This window comes from Anabrus simplex, chromosome 8, assembly GCF_040414725.1.
Source record: "Anabrus simplex isolate iqAnaSimp1 chromosome 8, ASM4041472v1, whole genome shotgun sequence".
NCBI classification, from domain to species: domain Eukaryota; kingdom Metazoa; phylum Arthropoda; class Insecta; order Orthoptera; family Tettigoniidae; genus Anabrus; species Anabrus simplex.
Window position 1 is genome coordinate 215,347,561 of NC_090272.1, and position 21,486 is coordinate 215,369,046.

The 21,486-nt window shown below is 38.2% G+C and overlaps 2 protein-coding genes across 3 annotated transcripts in view; one reads left to right on the forward strand and one right to left on the reverse strand.

Moving 5' to 3' along the window:
* Positions 1-21,486, forward strand: part of LOC136878994 (uncharacterized) — a 236,742-nt gene that overhangs the window by 210,735 nt on the left and 4,521 nt on the right. Inside the window, exons 8-11 of the mRNA XM_067152665.2 lie at positions 223-402; positions 553-732; positions 3,619-3,936; positions 8,807-8,888. Of these exons, the coding sequence (XP_067008766.2) occupies positions 223-402; positions 553-732; positions 3,619-3,936; positions 8,807-8,888 (760 nt within the window). The remainder of the gene's footprint in view (positions 1-222; positions 403-552; positions 733-3,618; positions 3,937-8,806; positions 8,889-21,486) is intronic.
* The window catches only part of LOC136878995 (putative serine protease K12H4.7), a 108,317-nt gene that overhangs the window by 2,857 nt on the left and 83,974 nt on the right, over positions 1-21,486 (reverse strand). Inside the window, exon 9 of one of the 2 annotated variants that reach the window (XR_011018640.1) lies at positions 1,853-2,062. The exons of the other annotated variant lie outside the window; for it this stretch is intronic. The gene's annotated coding sequence lies outside the window, so the exon portion shown is untranslated. Of the gene's footprint in view, positions 1-1,852; positions 2,063-21,486 lie in introns of those variants that run through there. 2 annotated transcript variants of the gene reach the window in all.

Here is a 21,486-nt window from a genome sequence, read left to right on the forward strand (position 1 = left end):
TCTGAGCATAAATATGGAAAGTCTAGAGAAAAAGGGTGAGCTCCCATATACATATTAAATGTTACTACTACCTTCTTTTATGTACACATGAAAAGAAATGTTTTTAAGTTTCAGGGTCAAGGAAAATGAACTGGCTTAGAACAAAATATTTGTACCATAAATTCAGACACATAAAATGATTTTCAGTGACTTGGGTATTTAAATAAATATTGAATGCAACAGGAGTGGAATGTGGTTTGCCAGCGGACATCCCTGATGGCCATTATGAGCTGCTCGATGGAGGAGTTGGCTATGGAAATCGTGTCCGGTATTCGTGCAATGAGGGTTTCACATTACAAGGACGAGGACTACTAGAGTGTGATGCTGACGAACGCTGGGATGGACCGCCACCTGCTTGTCAAGGTATGGGGTAAACTATTCATTTACTTTCAACACTTATTTGTCATTCTTTTGATATACTTCAATAAGAAGTCAGAGTCAAAATTTTAAAATATTTTATCACATCCTAAAATATAAATGTAGTTATCATGAGATCTGTATGTTATATTCTAGCGGTGGAGTGTGATGCCCCTCCTTCTATACAGCATGGTCGTTTTACTCTAAGTGCTAATGCGACATTGGCTGGAACTGTGGTGGAGTACTCGTGTTCACGACGCTATGTACTGGAGGGGCCCAAGAGCTTGGTGTGTCTGCCCACTGGGGAATACGATCAGCCCCCACCTGTGTGTAAAGGTAAACAACCACCCGCAAACGTATGGCACAAGAGGAGTGTAACCTGATATCAATTTTCACATAAGACAGAGCAAGAAATGTTACAATTCTACAAAAGACCTGTATATAAAGTTAATGTGGAAGTCGTCTGTGGTGTGTGTTAACAATAATTTAGGTCTGTTATATTTCACTCCTTCCATCTTCTGAAATACCAACACAGCTCTGACAGAAGAGGTGGCTCCTTATGGTGCTCAGGAATTTGATTCAGACATTTTGTCCAATTTCAAATTTGTCCACAAGATAAATGCATTGGATGAATTTTCATCCAAATAATGTTCAAAATCTTGTCATCCAAGATTATATCTCAAACATAACAACCTAATCTTTTGAAGTAACTCTTTCCAGTTTATAAAGAAAACCAACCTGCAACACAGTTGTCATGAATATTAATTTCAAAACTTTAAGTATATAATGACACATGTTTTATCTTCATTCTCATTTTCAGCATGTTCAAAAAGATTTTTTTCCACTTCAGATGTTTTTATATCAAGAGAAACATTCTCATAAGTGTGATTATCCATTTTATAAACAACAACATTCTGGTCAACATAGACATTCATCTTGTTGGAGCATATTATATCTCTCTGCTCACATCTCCAGTATTTTCATATTCTTTTACTACTTGCTGAATGACAATTATACAGAAAATTCTCATTTGCCAGCAACCATCCTCCCCTTCTTGATTCAATTTACTTGAATTCTGCATATTTAAAGAAATGTAGACTTACTAATTTAACTCATTTAATGGAACTGAAGGAAAAAATTAAATCTATGACAACATGAAACAACACTAGATGTAACTTAGGATAAGTACCATAGGACAGAATAATTTTGAACTAAAAGTAATTGGACAAAATAGCATAGGACACATGGATTGCTTAGACAAAATAATATTGGAAGAAACTTCTTTGGACAGGAAAATATTGGACAAAACAGTATTGGATATATGATATTAGACCAAACATCTGGGAACGCCTAAGTGGCCAATGAGATGTTCATGGACTGTAATGCTACTTATCTTTTATTCTATGTATAGAAAGATAGGAATAGGAATACAAAATACTGTGTAATAAACACAATGGCTGGTGCATGAGGAAGGAGGAAACAAGACAAAAATGAAAATACTAAAGGACGTGGAAAATTTCCACATGTTCATAGATTGCTGTCTTCATACACGTCATTTCTCCGTGTCTATCTCCGTTCTTCTACATCCATCCTACACTTCCCACATCAAGACCGAAGATCTGTCACGATGGCACTTCAATGAATGTTGATGCCCTTCCTGATGAAGCTGCAAAGTAAAAACAAGTTTGTCAGGGGCTGAGAAATAGTGGATGTAGAAGAATTGGGATTGAAAAGGAGAGAGCCTATCTACGCCGTTTGTCCTCATTTCCTCATTCTGTTGCTCTCTCCCACTTTCTACTCTCAGGAACAAACAAGTGCAAGTCAAGTCACTGTGTTCCTGTGTCTCTATACATGTTTCAATTTCTCTCTTGTTTGCTTCTTTCCATAACGTATCATATATTCTGTTTAATTTTGGGCCTTACTTAGAACTACAGTATATAGCTTATGTCAGCTGGATAACTCTCCAATTGCTAATGCAGTCGGCAGGTAACCGTGACCTAAACTAGTGGGGCACCCCCACTATTTTCATGGCAAGGACATCCTTGGCGGTCTTCTTCCAATTGTGGCTAAGTGGTTAGCACACAAGCCTTTGGTCCGAGGTGTCTTGGGTTTGGTTCTGACCCAGGTCAGGGATTCTAATCTTCGATGGTTAATTCCTCTGGCTCAAAGGGGCTGTGTGTGCCATCTTTTTAACATTAGAATTCATCCTAGATTCTCACATGATAAATACCGGTTATTTTGTGGCTTTACACATCCATGCAAATAAAACCATACCTCATCAGAAAACTGCACTCATTCAGGATTTCATTCACCACTATTGATATACTGAAGAAATTAATTGCAATACTGCTTTCTAACGAATGGGTCCTTTGGGCTTAAAACTTTGCACTTCTGTGACTCTCTAATGCTTAAATTTCAGTTTCTTGCCATCTGCTGTGCAGAAGGATATGAAACCTCACTTTGCTGAGCTAGTTTCCTTCAAGATTTTCAAAGGAATAGCCCAAGTCTTTCATAAATATCCTGAAATTTTATGTCTCATAAGACTGTCAATTGCCTGACAATTTTTTTCTTTTTAGTACAGAATCAACAGTTTTGAATTTATTCACAATTTTCTTAATTCCGTAACGCATTGGCACTCACACTCCAAAAATTGCTTGCAGAATTCTTTTCTTATTCTCCCAGCAGATTTGTGTTTTAAAAATCTACAGTACACGAAAATACGCTGTTCTCCACTTAATTCAGAAGCCATATAGCACACTAAACCGATCAATTACAGTGTGTAAGAAGTAGTCCTTCTGTACGCAAGCTTTTCACAGAATTGCTGAGACGATGACATCACAGGACAAGCTGTATGGACCAGGCGGCTATTGCATCATCCGCTCATGCAAATGTGGCACAGGGAATAATCAGCAACTTAACTGCGGCCTGCACTGCAGTGATCCTCACAGAGTAGCTGCTCAGTGAGCGTACTATTTCAATCTTGGAGAAAGGGCTTAAATATGCAGAAGTATCCAATAGGATACCAGTAGAAGGCTAAATTACAGTTTATAACAATGAACGTTCTAACCTGGACAAAAAAACGTAATAATAGTTTAACAGACATGGTAGCTTCAACTTTACGAGACTTCATCACTGTTGCTTTTGATAAAATATTAGCTTGTTATAAAAAAGCTTTATTTAGTATGTACAGTTGTTTATAATTGCTCTGTTTTCTGTTTCTAGAGGAGAGTAAGCCAGCAGCTGTTGTTCCCGTACCACCAAAAGCTAGTCGGCCTAATTCGCAACCCAGGCCTACCTCTAAGACTCCAACCACGACACTGGTTGCAACACCGGCACCTCCTTCGACCACCAAGTCACGACCACGCCCACGACCCACATCCAACACTCCATCCCCACCTCAAATCATCTCTGCATCACATCCACATGATAATGAGATCCCTGACAGTGTAAACGCCAGGAACAGCAATACGCCAGGGGCAGATATTACACATCCTGTAGAAGAAGAGCGTCGAGAGACTGCCGGCGCCAGACTGAATCTTGGTGAGTTAGGAATTTGTTTGTTACCACATGTTAAGAGTACATACCTGTTTCCTCCTATATAACATACTCAAAGATGTTCACAGACAGTTCTCTCTTTCCTTCTATATCTGTCTTCTGAGACTCAGTTCTTCACAAGTTGAAGGAATTTATACTTCTCTATCCGTAGGGACCCCTTATTTTTGCAAATGGATTTTTCACAAATTCTTATAAACTGTAATATGGATGCAATGTAAGTGTTTTTAATGTCTACTGCACAATTTGTGAACATTTCAGTTGCAACATATTGTGAATTTTAGTCATTTCACCACTGTTTAATGAATTCTTACATGTAATTCACAATTTTCTTGCAAATTGCTATGCATTTCACCATTCTTTTTGCAATTTTGGACAAATTTTGCAATGAAAACTGTGATATATCTGAAGACATCATCACTAATCGATCGCGTAGAAACAATTGATACATTCAATTTCAATGTCTCTATGATCAATATCTTGCCGTTTGAGACATCAAAATTGATAGCTACACTATCTAACAATTTAAACTTTTTAGTGCCAGGAACCTATATTGTATGTTCAGACCTCATTTAAATCTTTTAAACAGTCATTCATTTCAAAAAATTCGATTTTCAGAAGGGAACCATAATCTAATATCACAGATTGCAAATACTTAAGTCTTCAATCTCTTTAGGCCTTTCCAGTCATGAAGTCACCAGCGTTCTGCCCCACTAAGGCAGTGGGCTCGTCAGTTATTGATATTCGTATGTACAGTATAAATAACTTAATATGAAATACTGAAATATATTCTCTTCTATCAAATGATGTTCAGAATATTGTGTTGAAATGTTTTGAATCTTTTCAATAAGCTACTTGTATGAACGTTTTGACTGAAACAATTTCCCTTGTACCGGGTGAGTTGACCATGCGGTTAGGGGCACACAGCTGTGAGCTTGCATCTGGGAGATAGTGGGGTTCGAACCCCACTGTTGATGCCCTGAAGATGTTTTCCCATGGTTTCCCATTTTCACACCAGGCAAATGCTGGTGCTGTACCGTAATTAAGGCCACGGCTGCTTCCTTCCCCCTCCTAGCCCTTTCCTATCCCATCATTGCCTCAAGACCTGTCTGTGTCGATGCGATGTAAATCAACTCGTAAAAAAAAAAAAAAAGTTTCCCTTGTTGCAAGTACTACTTTTTAATCCAAAATATTTGGACTACACTAGAGTCCCCTTAATCTGAAAGTCCGGTTAATCCGAACTGAAATATTCAATTTTTAAAAATCTCTGTATTGAAATGAAAGAACATATTATAGAATGAAGATTTACTTGCATTTTATAAGTCATATTTTACTAGAATAACTTAATGTAAACATAATTACACATCATAAACCATCAATCTCTGATCGTTTATCTTTACAAAGTCTGTTAGTTTATTTTGCCGTAGTGACTGGAACCTATTCGAAGATGCGGTATTAAACCAGCGTCTCATAAACTTACCACATCTGTGGGCGTAGCAGCGGAGTGTTGCTTGACATTTTAGGAGACAAGTTTTAACCTAGTTTGTCATTTTCTCTTCTACAGGTTCTCAACTACCCTACTGTAATTCTATGCAGTATTTTATTATTATAACTGCTAAGGAACGGACATTTTAAATTACAGTATATACTGTACTGTATTGTAGAAACTATTTTCTTCAGACGGTTCAGACGCTGACCTTCTGACCCCAACTTGGCATGTTCGATCCTAGCTCAGTCCGGTGGTAGTTGAAGGTGCTCAAATATGTTAGCCTCGGGTAAGTAGATTTACTGGCACGTAAAAGAACTCCCACGGGAGAAAATCCCGGCACCTAGGCGACTCCAGAAACCATAAAAGTAGTTAGCGGGACATAAAAACAGTAACATTATTATTTAAAAATATTTTCCGGTTAATCCGAAAATGTCGTAATCCGAACAGACTCCGGTCCCAATTAGTTTGGATTAATGAGACTCTACTGTATTTGTATATCGTATTTCTATATTCTCCCAGGCTACCCAGATCCATCTCTGGTGACATACAGTGTGCAGATTGTATACTATCTCTCCTGTATGGGATGAACGAAGATTTTCACTTTCATTTTTCTGTCTCAGTCTGTCTGGCTACTTGGTTGAACGGTCAGCATTGAAGCCTTCAGTTCAGAGGGTCCAAGGTTCGATTCCCGGTCGGATCGAGGGTTTTAATTGTGTCTGGTTAATTCATCTGACTAGGGGCCTGACTCTTTGGCTGAACGGTCAGCATACTGGCCTTCGGTTCAAAGGGTTCCGGGTTCGATTCCCAGCAGGGTTGGGAATTTTAACCTTAATTGGTTCATTCCAATGGCACGGGGGCTGGGTGTATGTGTTGTCTTCATCATCATTTCATCCTCATCACGACGTGCAGATCGCCTACGGGCGTCAAATAGAAAGACCAGCACCTGGCAAGCCGAACCCGTTCTGGGATATCCTGGCACTAAAAGCCATACGACATTTCATTTCATCTGACTCGGGGACTGGATGAATGTATTTGTTCCTACCCCACTTCTCTTCATACTCACACAACACACCACAGAACTATGTAAACTGAGATAGGGAATATTTTTAGAACAAAGATATTATTTGCTTAACCTCTAGTTGATCATGCTCATTCTTTTCCCCTAACTGCTTGCATGGGTCACTTAGACCCCCAGAAGGGTATGCATTACCCCGTGTGGGTGGGGGCAGTAGAATACGGAACATCCACGGTATCTCCTGCCTGTCATAAAAGGTGACTAAAAGGGGAGCCAGGGGCTTGCATTTTGTGAGCGTGGGCTGGCAAACACAGGACCCCTCACCGAGTCTGGCATTGTTTCCATGACTGAAAGTAAGTACTGGTCTCTTAAACCATTTTATAGTAATTAACACCTACTTCTTACTTACTAGGCTCCTTGTCTTCGTCTTTCCTATTCAACCCCTCTTGGTCAACTCTTGTTCCGACTGGATGGTAGTAAGTTTGCGAGGCTCAGGGAGTCTCTCATTTTCATGCCTTCTCATTAGTGTTAGTAGAAAATGGTCATGCAATTGTACTTCCTCTTAAAACAATAATCATCACCACCAGGGAGAGCATTAAATAAATATGGCAGTTACAAAAATTTGAACCTTATGTTATTGTATTAAACAACATTTAAAAAATATTTATTTATATTTATGTAAGTTTTTGCCTAAAGGTTACTCATACATGAACAACAATGCCTAAATCTCATTCTGAAAACCACTGTTCACTGTCCTGTGTTTGGTGATTTTATCTTCCAGTCATATTATGAAAGAGGAATACAAGGAAAAGAAAACCAACTCTGAACTTGTGATGAAAATAAATTTTCTTGTTATTTTAACGAATGCCATAATATCAAAGTAGGAGTGCTCAGTACCATTGGTAAGAGAAGAATACTCAGGCTGCACAGAATATTTCAGGGACATGTCACAATGTGTTTATTAATAACGAGCAACACGAACAATAGTATGTAAAAAATGTACCATGTTTCATTTGCGTACGTAATTTCTTGCATGGGGTCTTCTAACTGAAAAAGGGAGTGGGACCTCTAAGGACTCTCAGATGAGTAATTAAAGGTTAACAACTCATTGTGCTACAGCCATTCAAATACAAGAACAACAAATGTAAACAGAAAATAGCTTTTTTTTTTTTTTTTTTTTTTTTTGTTCTGACCACACCACATTGAAAAGGTTGTTCAGAAGACTAGTATATTAAGCCATGTATGACAAGGAATAAAAGAGACCTCATTATTGTGTGGAATTCCTTTCTTCTTGAAGAGCCCATGTGGCGGCCACAGTCGTTACGGTATTAGTCAGTTCAGGTCCCATTGGTGGAAAAACATTTCACCATCAGAATGATGGCCGGCAAGATAGGGGAGGTGGTGGTGGTATAAGATTTCTAATCACTAGATTGTGTGCCAAAAGCCTGGATTAAATTCCAAACATTGTTCATATGGAGCGAGGGAATGACACTGTTGATGGGGATTTGTCCGTTGGATGGCGACGTTAAGCCTTGAGCAGACCCCTTCATGCTATTCAGTTGGAGTAGGCTATGTGCTGGCACCGGGTTTCATTCTCTCTTTTTCTACTGTCATGTATCATGTCATTCATTTCATCGCACTAACTCCTCTGATGAGGTTTATGTCAGAAAGGGCATCCGGTCTTAAAAAAAAAATACTTGCTACAAAGATTCATTTCACTTCATACTAGATCTCATAGAGAAACGGAACAAGGGTTGGGCATATAAGCATACATACATACATACATACATACATACATACATACATACATTTCTTCTTGACGAATAAGATATCCAGAATGATCATGAAAAAAATTAGAAGCATTCTTTGAAGCAGGATATTTAATTTCCATGTGGAGCTGTTTGGGAATTCAGCCAGTCTTTGGACTGAGGAATGAATGAATGAATGAATGAATGAATGAATGAATGAATGAATGAATGAATGAATGAATGAATGAATAAATAAATAAATAAATAAATAAGCAAATTGGCTGTGTGGTAAAGGTTGCGTAGTTACGAGGTTGCATTCAGGAGATAGTGGCTTGGAATTCCACCGTTGGCAGCCCTGAAGATGGTTTTCTGTGGTTCATTTTCACACCAGGCTAATGCTGGGGCCATGGCCAGTACCTTCCCAATCCTAACCCTTTCCCTCATTGCGCTGCCAAAAACCTTTGTATTGGTAGGACATTAAAACCACTTACTAACAAACTATAACTGTGTTTATTTTCTTGTTTGACATTCTTTAAGTGTCAGTACATATTAATCTATTCCATTGTTATTGTTATTAAATACAAAGTATTTCTCATTGTGTTGCAGGAGCCATCATTGCTCTCGGCGTATTTGGAGGGTTTGTGTTCCTGGCAGCCGTCATCACGACTATAGTCATTCTTGTCAGGAGGTGAGTATCTCAACAAGAAAATTCCCATCCTTCTTCTCGACACAGTATTATAACTACATTAGTTCTAAGCTTCAGTTCTTGTACACCTAGGAACAGGCTTTTATATTTCTTCTAAATCAAACACCATGCCAATATCTTCTACAAAACATACATACTACATTTGTAGAAAATATATACTGAATACACTGATCAAGACAGAGTGATTTTCAAAATATTTATGCAAGAGATAGGAAACAACCAAGTGTACAAATATACATGATAGGAAAGGTAATAGGTAGGCCAGATTCAGATGGTAATTCACCAATACACCAACTTTTCACCAGCAACTAAATTCATAATAACAGGAGACAACACGGAAAATCTAAAACATGCATTTGGAAACGTACGGTATGTACTTGGGTATGATGCTACTAGATGGTGTATGTAAACAACAGTGTGGGTCTAAGCATGCCCCCAGTTCAGTGTGTGAGTGAGAACGTCACACAATGGAAGTAAACAAGCAGGAACAACGATCGTATATTAAAATAGCAGTTCTTCGCAGCAGAAATGCACACCAATGCCATGCTGAACTGTGGGAAGCATTAGGTGTGACTATGATCTAATCCCCAAAGTTAAGAAGCCATCACGTGGACAACGGTTTGCTAACAAAGAAGACATCGTAACAGCATTTCAGAGAGAGGTGTCGCACGTTAGTGATACACACGCAGCGATGGTATTCAGCGCCTACCCCACCACTGACAATGCACAGTGGAAACCTTGGGTGATTATTTCGAAGGTCTGTAACCAACGGAGACCTGTCCTTTGTACGTTGTCTTGTGTATTTGCTGTTTATACCATAATAAAACAATGTTTACCAATGGCCTGTGTTCTGTCACTTTCCTACGAGAATCTCCTGAAGTCAGAATTTGTCTTCAGGCACTATGCATAAGTACATGCCCTGTATTTCCAATTGCATATCTTAGATTTTCCGTGTTGTCTCCTGTTCACGAGAAAAAAAATAGTTGCCTTGACTTATGTCTCGACCCTCGTACTTCTTTCCTTATCTTCGCATTTTTTCTAGTTGAAGACACACTTCCCATTCTCCCATGTCCTCGCTAATTCAAATACGAAATCATATGAAATCACTTAGCCTGCCTGGTGGCCATGATCGTTGAAGTCTAAATGGTCTGACACCATGGTTAGCCGGTTCAAGTCCCGTTAGTAGAAAAAAGATTCACCATCAGAATGTTGGCCGGCAGGACAGGGTAAGGGAGGGGTAGTGGTGGTATAAAATTTCTAATCACTAGATTGTATGCCAAAAGCTTGGATTAAATTCCAAACGTCTGCGTAGTGCTCATGTGGAGTGAGGGCATATGACACTGTTGACGGTGATCTATCTGTCGGATGGAGACGTTAAGCTTTGAGCAGACCCCTTGATGCTATTGGACAGGGGTAGGCTATGTGCCAGCACTGGGTTTCACCCTCTCCATTCCTACTATCATATATCACATCATTCATTTCATCTCATTAACTCCTCCAATGAGGTTGATGGCAGGAAGGGCATCTGGTCATAAAAACCCACCATGACAGATTTATCCCACCTCATACCCGACCCCGTAGAGAAATAGGACAAGGGTTGGACAAACAAACGTATAAAATCACATAAAATACTCTCCATCACCTCCAGGCTGCTCATATATTTCCTGTAATAAAGTCCTAACTACTCGGGCACATAAGGAAGATTCTCTTACCCAGTTAATTCATGAAGATGATCTCTAAACATGTTCTGTAACTGAAGAAGATTTCCATAATATAAATGTAAATCCACAGCCTGTTTCCAGTCATTTGACTGGGTCAGGAATGGTATGTATGAAACCCCCATCTAGCAACAAGGATAGGAACTGTGCCAGCTGCCGAAGCCTGTTGCACTCCTCTGGAGCAATGGTTAATGACTGGCAGATGAAATTAAAGGATAATTGAGAGTGTTGCTGGAATGAAAGATGACAGGGAAAACTGGAGTACCTGGTGAAACATCTGTCCCTGCTCTACTTTGTCCAGCGCAAATCTTGCATGGAGTGACCGGGATTTGAACTACAGAACCCAGCACTGACAGGCCAGCATGCTGCCACCTGAGCCACAGAGGCTCCAGATTTCCATAATAACTAGGTTACTGTAATATAAAAATGCTGCAAGTTTCTTATCCTCCTTATGATAATCGTAAATTCATCTTAAGATACTAATCCCAATATCCCTTCATGGCTTCCTCCAAGCAGTACACAGTAATATCATGTATGACGTTCTTCTAAGAAAAATTCTATAATATATTCAACCATTAAATCCATTTCTTTCATCTCGAAGACCCTGTTATTTCATTTACTTTAGGGCCAATAACCTAGAGGTTAAGACATCTTTAAACAAGCATCAACATTTACTTTATGCTTGAAACCATGTACAAATCCTTATCCATATTTACACATTATCAAAGATTTCCTAATAACACAATTCATATATCACAGTACCTTATTATGTTAGCCACCAGCAATTTGAGTAATAACTTCTCATGTCAAATACTGTATCTGTCCCATTAAATCATCTACCATAGTCCGACTCGTTGGCTGAACGGTTAGCGTACTGGCCTTCGGTTCAGAGGGTCCCGGGTTCAATTCTCGGCCGGGTCCGGGATTTTAACCTTAATTGGTTAATTCCTATGGCACGGGGGCTGGGTGTATGTGTTGTCATCATCATTTCTTCATCCTCATCGTGATGCGGAGGTCGCCTACGGGAGTCATATATAAAGACCTGCACCTGGCGAGCCAAACCTGTCCTGGGATGTCCCGGCACTAAAAGCCATACGACATTTCATTTCATCTATCATAGTTTGTACTGTAACATGATGTCAAAGAACCTCTCATTCAGTAAAAGTTAATATACTTTTGAAAATTATTTAAAATTCTGTAAGAAATATTATTCCTTAGCATAGGGATGTGGCGACCCCATCACCCAGCAGGAAACCACTGCAATCAGTTACCCGAGTATTGGCAGGAAAGCCATAATGTTTGCGGAGTATGGAGGAAATGCCTACTCCCAGTCCTGAACAACTAGGATGAAATAAGGCTAAAAGCCTTCTTCACAATTTCCTAAAATCATCCTTCATCTCGCATCTTCACCTTTCTAAATAACATTTAGAATTGTAACTCAAGGGTTTATCCTCATCTCAAGGTGACACCTTAGACAGTCGACCATGAAAAGTCTTTTGAAGAAGATTTCCACCAACTGCAATCATATATTGCAGAAAAGACACCATTCAGATGCAGTGGGCTGTCATTCGGAAGATTATGATGGATCGGAGCATCTGAAAACTCAAAAGCCAGCATCTACACAAAGACTTCAAAGAATTAAACCTAAACAAATCTCTTTCTTCTTGACACACAACGTTAACTCTTGGTGGCAAATTGGAAAATTAAAGATTGTCACTGACATCATGGACAAACATAAAATCCTAATCATGGCCTTTCAAGAAATAAGGAATAGTGATCAAGACCCAACAGAATCACAAGGGTACCGACTGTATAAAGGAATCCCTGGAAAATGAGTGATCAAGAACTGTCCGCAGTTTGGTAATGGGTTTCTAATAAATCTCAAAATCATAGGTTCAGTCATGGAATTTAAATCTCAATCCCCAAGACTTGCAACACTAACTCTGAAATTTGCAAATCAAATCTACACAATTATAAATGTTCATGCAAAAGGATAAAGAAGGAGCACAAAAATTCTGGGATCTCCTGCATCAAACTTTAATCAACATACCTCCATCACGGATTAAAATTCTCCTTGGCGATTTCAACGCACAACTGGGACAAGAAAGAAGGTACCGAGATATCATTGGAAAATGGCCAGCACATAAGAGGACGAATAAAAATGATCAAAGATTGGTTGAATTATGCAGAAACCACAATCTTATCTCAAAATCAACATACTTTAAAAGCAAAACTCACAAATTGAAAACTTGGAAACATCCTGATTTCCAAAAAGGTGAATGGCAACTGGACCAAGTTTGCATGGATAAATTTCACCATCGTGAAATCTACAATGTCAAAGTCCTAAGGGGGAAGACTCAGGGTCAGATCACAATGTTGTTAAGATCAAAATAAAATAAAATTCAAGGGTTAAGAAAAAGACCTCCAAATAAAAAAATAAAAAATTCAACCCTACCACCTTAATAAATAATAGGTTGTACTACAGGAAAAGAGGAGAAGGATCTGTCAAAACTAATACATTAGAAGAACTGACCACCAAACTAAAATCGATAGCAGAAGAGTTAGCTCCAACAAGTCCTAAGAAAAAACATGAATGGTGGGTTGAAGAATGTGACCAGGCAATTGGGAGATGACACCAAGCTTGGATAAATCAAGCCCACAAATCAGACAAATCAAATTTAGAATTAATGAAACAAATAAAGTCAACCCATAAAATCATCAGACAAACCAAATGCAAACATATTAAAAATAGCTTTACAAAGGATAGAAAAGAGTTTTAACAAAAAAAAAAAAAAAAAAAAAAAAAAATCACGAGATTACAGTATTATAAAACCTTTGGCTAATACCTTTAAAAAAAATATCAGCCCCCAATATTAATGCTGAGAGATAAATCAGGAAGGTTCAGAGATCCTCACAGAGACAAACTTTTAAATTGTGATGACCCCCTGGAAACGTTGGAAGTAAATGCTAACACACCCATTTTAACCACCCCAGATCTAATAGAACCTCCAACTATCAATGAGGTAGAATTTGCAATTAAGGAACTAAAAAATTATAAGGCATGTGGTGAAGACCTAGTCTTTGCAGAAATCTGGAAAAACACAGGGAAACCAGCAATCATAAATTTACATCAGCATCTAGTCAAAATGTGGATCACAGAGAAAATCCCAGAACACTGGGCCTCAGGCGTAATCCATCCATTATTCAAAAAAGGAGATAAAACTAATCCAGGCAATTACAAAGGAATAACCCTTTTGGACTGCACTTACAGAATTTTCACCTGCATAATTTACAATAGAATAAGAAATATTCTGGAACCACAACTTGGAGAATACCTAGGAGGATTTTGCCCATACAGAAGCTGCCCAGACCAAATTCTCAGCTTGGAACTAATAATGGAATATTACAAATACAGGCATAAACAGCTGTTTATTTCATTCATAGATTTCAAAAAGGTGTATGATAGTATACACAGACCCACTCTCTTAAAAATCCTCAAATCATATGGCCTTCATCCTAAATTAACAAAAATTATTAAACTAACCTTAACCAACACAATTTCAAAGGTAAAATTCAAGGGAGAAATTTCAAATGCTTTTACAATAAACACAGACCTCAAAAAAAGGTGACAGGTTATCCCCACTGCTCTTCATGCCTTCTCTTCATGCTCTTCAGCTTACATCATGACAATTTGGCAAAATGAAAACCCACCTAAAATCAAAATTGGAGCAAAACTCTCAATAAGGACAAACTGCCTAGGGTTCGCAGATGAGTTAGCTCTCTTAGCCCTTGACATGGAAGAAGTCCATGCTCAGATCACCAGTCTACAGAAAATTGCATTAAAAATAGGATTACAAATATCCTCTGAGAAAACTGAGATCATGCCAATGAAACCCCTTGTCATAAACAAAGTCATCATAAATGATCAAAAAATTAACATAGTCCTACAGTTTAAATACCTTGGAAAAATCATTATGCACAACTTAAGCGAGAAAGCAACATGGTTAAATAGAACCAAAAAATGAAAAAAGCACAATTTCTAACCTGCTCAACTTATAATAAAAAATGTTTGTCAATAGACACTAAGATTTTCAACACTACAAAACTATAACTTTGTGTAAAGCCACTTATGCTTGCAAAACCTTGTTCCAAATTTAAAATGAAAAGAACTGATCAGCTCCTCAAAACTGAAAAAAGAATTATTAGGACATGCATAAATAAAAAGTACCAAGTTTAAGGAGTCTGGAGAATCCTCCCACATGAAACCGTCTATCTGAGGAAAATTCTTGGTCCTCAGAAAATGACGGATGAGACATGGAGGAAAAGGAGAAATGAGGGTCTCTACAAGTACTCCGAAAAGATCACAGACACAATGTGAAAACGAAGACTGAAATTTTATGGACATTTTGTCAGAATGGATGACAACTGCCTGACTAAAAGAATATTTAAATATATAATTGGATGGAGGAGGTCAAGAAGGATGCAAAAGAAATTAAAATAACACCAGAATTGATCCTCAACAGAAAGAAGTTCAGAATTCAAGTAGATGACCACAAATTCCATGAAGAGTAGCGGAAGAACAGGCCCAAATTTGTAATATCTGAGAAGCAGAGAAAAATAAGGAGTGAACGAATAAAGAAGTTCTGGGAAGAGAAAAGAAGAAAACTGGCCAGAAAGCATTAAGTTTCACGTGAACCACAGTTGGCCAAATTTGGAAGCAAGAAGAAGAAACTGTCTATCGAGAGATTGACCCATTTACCAGCACGATGAAGAAGAAAAGAATCTCTTATTTGTTTCACATATTACAATTACCAGAAAAAAGGATTTTATGACTAGTGATGATAAAGATGTTGATTTCCATACGGAACCTGAAATATTTGTTCCGAATTAGTAAATTTATAATACCAATAGAGTTGATATTATAAAAAAAACTAGTGATGAGAAATCTGGGAAAAGACGGGAGGATACTGGATCAAAGAAATTCAAGATGATCTCAAAACAGTTGGACTTGAAAGTACAGATGCAGAGAACAAGAATAAAATTATCACCCTTCTTAAGAATCACAAATTTTCAACTGAAATGATGCACAGAAGGCCTGTAGCGATTTCAGACGAATTAAGAACACTGCGGTCAGAACGAATGAAGAAGTACTGGACAGATAAGAAGAATCAAACTCTACAACCTCCAAAGAAAAAGGGTACATGGAAGACTCAAGTGGTCCAATGTGGCCAATAATAATAATAATAATAATAGTAATAATAATAATAATAATAATAAAATTACTCCCCATTTATCACTCAAATAATATTTCTTTCAACACCTATTACACAGGAAACAGATCTCAACCATATTTTAATCAGATTACGCCAGATAGAACTCAGAAATATCATGATAATCTTTTATCGAAGACTTTACATCCCTGTTTTCCACATGATCATTTAAATGAAGCTATCTCCATGCCAACTATTAATTCACATTCTCTTGTAGATGATCCTATTATTCCTTCAAATTCGTATAAATTATTTCATTCTGCCTATGCTAACACTAAAATGTAATAAAATTAAAAACTACATTACTAGAAAAGAGGAACCAAACTACATAGGAAAAAATAGGATAAAAGGAAAAAAATAATGGACTCATAATTCCGTTGAGCTCATCTTCCTGGGCTGGATAATGGATTTTGAGCTCTCGTGTTGATGACTATCACACTCTGAATTTTTACGGCTTATTTATTTTAATTATATATTTCTTCAAGTAACACATTTTCCTTAGGCCGTCGAACACTGAAAGTAGTAAGATTTGATTAAAAGTCATGCTTTACATAAATCAAATATTCCCCATTCACACCACCATTTGAGATAACAATAGTCCCCTAATAAATATTTTGTGATTTACAATATCGTCAAATTCAAAACACTGTGCCAGATTATACCTACTCCACACCTGTGCTCAGCTACCTTTAACCTCCTACCATCTATATTTAATTTTTTTTTTTTTACTTTACACCTCATATATATGATGCACATTAGTAACAGTAATAATCTTAAGAAATCTTCACAGCCTTCCATGCAGCTTTCTTTATCAGACTTATTTTCTTTTAATGAGTAACAAAAAATGAGCACTTGCACTTCCTTGATTTTTGTTAGATAAAGTTGTCTTCTAAATATTCCTCCTATGTGCTTCACACCACTTACATTTTTATCTACAAACAACTATTGTTTGTCTTTTATCTTCCCTCGATTATATCCATGCATTTTATATACCATAACAATAATCATAAATATTGTATATCATCCAATCCTTTTGCACAACCAATGCTTAAACAGAAAAAAAAAAAAAAATTATGTTAATATGACTATATTTTAAATGAACTAATAGGAGAAAGATCTCACATTGCCATTTAACTATAGCCTGGCTCCATGACAGAGTGGTGAGCATCTTGGCCTTCGGTCATCAGGGCCCGAGTTTGATTCCTGGCCGAATTACAGAATGTTAATCTTAAATATTTAATTCCCTTGGTTTGGGGACTGAGTGCAACATTTCTGCAACTCATACACTTACTATGCAGTTTCCTATACACAGCAGATGCCACCCACCCTTGTCAGAGGGTCTGCCTTAGAAGAGCTGCACCAGGCTAGCAGTAGCCACAGGAAATCATCATTAATACAACATACTGTTAAAGAAGGAAACCACTTTGAAACATAAACGAGAAAGTAGTTTTAGATATGAATTCACTGAAGAACAGCCCTTCCATCTGTATCAGCTTGATATCTGTCTCTCTGAGGTTCTCGGTTGAAACTGTTCTAGCAACAAGAAGCGCAAGCTCCCTCCCGCACCAACCATGCCGTCGCGCTGGTACACGCTCCTGGCCTTGCCCTTCCCTGACCAGCAAGTGGGCCGGCGGGAGTTCTCTCGAGGCTACCGCAGCCGTGCTGGCTATTTCTCAAACCCGCTCTAGCTAACCAAGGTACGCTACAGCACTCGGCAATGCACACTTCCCCAACCACGTCCTCTGCCCCACTGCACTGCACTGCACTGCACACTCTTCTTCTTAGCTCTGTCCTTTCTTTAGAATTAGTTTTAAAGCAATAAGTGAGAATTAAAATAATATTCCAGTAAAGTCATAGAGTTAAACATATCTGCCAAATCAAGGTGGTAGAAGCATTTGTGTTCTTTTGGAGTTTATGTATGCAGTACCTTGTTGTAGGCCTAGTATACAAGCAAGTATATTTTAAAATGTCTCTTGCATGCTCTTATTAAAGAGAAGTTCTACAGTTTGAATTTAATTGCAATTTCTTCTCACTTTTGTTTCCATCATTATGATATTTCAGTATTCATAGTTGTGCTAAATATTATTTCTTCAAGTCAAGAAGATGAACAATTGTATATTATGAAGCAAGTGTTTAATAACTTTACTTAGACATTGCAAATTAGGGCATATGGAAAGCACAAACCTACCAGATAAGAATGGCATCAACAGCGTACACAGATATAAATATCACATCTGTCTAAAATTGAATTGTCAACTGAAGAAATTAGATACATCAAATTACGTGACTTTCTGTTTTTCATGGTTCTCTATATGGTTATTTATTTAGCATATGGCTTTGTGCTGGAAAGCCAGCCCCACGGTGTAGGGGTACCTTGCCTGCCACTTACCCGGAGGCCCTGGGTTCGATTCCTGGCAGGTCAGGAATTTTTACCTCTATCTGAGGGCTGGTTCGAGGTCCACTCAGCCTATGTGATTACAATTTAGGAGCTATCTGACCGTGAGATGACAGTCCCGGTCTAGAAAGCCAAGAATAACGACAGAGAATTCGTTGTGCTGACCACACCACACCTCGTATCTGCAGGCCTCCGGGCTGAGCAGCGGTCGCTTGGTAGGCCATGGCCCTTCGGGGCTGTTGTGCAATGGGGATTTTTTTTTTTTGCTGGAAATGTCTGAGGACATGTTCGGCTCTCACCTCTGTATGATATAAACTCAAGATCCTATTTTCTTGTTTGCAGTTGAATGACCAAATTAGCACCCATTTTTAATATATGGAACTAACAGCAAAAATAATGTGATACTGACATGGACATGAAACACTCGATTTTGATAACTGGTGACAGTTTTTTTAAGAACAGATGCTGTTTCATCTGACACCATAAAGACTCAATATGCTAAGAAAGTTTTCTTTACTTCCAGCTGTTTATAATAAATAAGGTGCTTCCCTGAAAATGAAAGTGTGGTACACTTCTATATATTGATGGGTTGGTTAAAAATGCTTTTCATCTAAGAGAAGAACGTGATCCAGACGATGACCCATCCAGAAGCCTTATATGCAGCTGAATGCCTGAACTTGATGAATCAAGATTGATCCACAAGTTTTAAATAATGGAAGGAAATATTCTGAGGAAGAACAGAAGATGCATCATGTAGAAAGAAAAGTAACCAAGAATTGTATTTTAAGATGGAAAAGATCTGACACCATATGGAAAAAGAGTGTCATATTCTTTGTACACATCATAGAGATTGGTACCAGGGAGGTTAACAAATCAAGAAATCCTGTACGTTCAGAATCACAAACACAGTTTTAAAAAAATTATGGATCCTGGAATTAACCACCATGGATGGAAGAGAACGATGCAGGAGTACTGGGCATGGATCAAAGTCCAGAAGCAGCTAAAACTGAATTAATATAGACCACAACTGGCCCAAACAACATTTGATGTGTGGTATAATATCCTTGAGACTTACCCATCTACCAGAATGCCTATTTCAAGATGATAATTGGATGTCAAAAAGTGATAGAACATGTACTACCTGAAGCAAAATATATATTTTTTTTCTTGGCCAGTGACAGACTAAATTTGTTTCTATATACTGTATTACTTAATTATTCAATGGCATCATAAAATAATTTATTTTGACTTTGATATGGTACTAGGGGCTGCCTGGCCGAGGCGGTAAAGGCATGCTCGGTTCACCCGGAAGGATGTGGGTTCGAATCCCAGTCAGGAAGCCGTAAAATTTAAGAAACAAGATTTCCACATCCGGAGGTGCACATGGCCCTGAGGTTCACTCAGCCTACATAAAAAATGAGTACCAGATTAATTCCCAAGAACAAAGGCGGCCGAGCGTAGAGCTAACCACTGTACTCCACCAAGAGCCGAGGTTACGGATAGTGGAAGACTTTACCTTCCACCCCTCCAAGGACCTTCATGGCCTGTACGGAGAAGACTTGATATGGTACTACTCTTCAGTTTTCTTTAATTAAAATGGAAAATCTGGTAGAAATAAGCTTTTTTTAAAAATAATTTAATTGTTAACACCAAATGTCACAAATATAATTTAAAATCAAACTGCTACGCAACAGTTATTTCTTCTTCTTATACACGGAAGTATTTACTTTAGTAATAAAAATAGAGATAAGTCAGGTTTCTTTTCTCTCTCATGAAAAGTGCACAGAATTGACTTATTTGGTATCAACCAAGTGACCATTCAGTTGTCGGTACAGCTTTCATTGGTAATAATACTGGCCTCTAGATGATGTGAACGTGATGCTGCAAGGTAGGAGTGAAATTAACAAAAGAAGTTAAGAAAACATTAAACAAAAGTTGCCTGATGTTGAAACTAATTTCTACCCAAGATCCAAGTATTAGCTCAAGTCCAACCTTGGAGGCTTTTGCACCAGGAGTATGGAGTTTGGTGGTGTTGTCTTTTTAATGGCAGATTTTGGATTTATTCCATTTTTATCATCCCAATACAGCTTCAGTAGGTTGTGCTATTGTCGAGGTCGTATTTCGTACATATCAGGAGGTGATCCGTGTTCATTGTAGAATTCCACTGTTTGCATATTGTGCAGGAAATGTTAAGAAAAATGTTTATTCAATGAAGATGTGATGCAGGCAGTTATGACCAGAAATATATTTCCAGATTTTGACTGTGAAACAACCATGGTTTTATGTCCCCAATGTGTGAATGGGGATTGGAAGCTAGTTATTAGGAGATTTGCACACACCCTAGTGACAGTGTACATTGTAATTATTTTTTTACAATTGGCTTTATGTCGCACCGACACAGATGGGTCTTATGGCAACGAAGGGATAGGGAAGGCCTAGGAGAGGGAAGGAAGTGGCCATGGCCTTAAGGTACAGCCCTTGCACTTGCCTGGTATGAAAATGGGAAACCAAGCAAGCTCACAGCCGCGCATCCCTAACCGCAATGCCAACTCATCCGGTAGTGATAGTATAGTCATTTAACAAGTACTCTCTCTCTCTCTCTCCCTGTCGTTTCCTTATTTCTGGAGATCGCGATACTCTACTATGCACTTTGTGAAATACCTCCATGCTGCTTTTTATTGCTTTCCTGACTGCACAACCAGAAACACTCTTGATCACATCACTCGACTATAACAGAGCTCTTCCCCAAGGTTGTCTTCTAGAAATATGGCTGAAGATCGAACAGTTCTCTATATTTTCTCCTCTATGGGCAGTGTGACCAAAGAATTGCAGTTTGTGTTAAAAAATATATTGCACAGATTCTTTTCATAGCTCTTTTTTCTGTCTACAAAATTGGTAGCATTCGTCCCCAACACCAAATTTCGAATGCATCTATTTTCTGTTTTATCAAATGTGCTGACTGTCCATGTTTCAGTTCTATAAAGGAAGATGAGAAAGAAGAGTGTTTGCACTAGTCAAATCTTCACTGAGATGTACAGAAAGTGGTCATTCCAGGTGGAAGTAATTTGTGACACTGCCTTCTTTGCCATTTTCATTCTGTGCCTGATCCCTAAGGTGAGGTTCCCTTTATTGCAGACTGCTGAGCCAAGATGTCTGTATAATCAGACTCTGTTTCTAACCTACCAACGATATTTTAT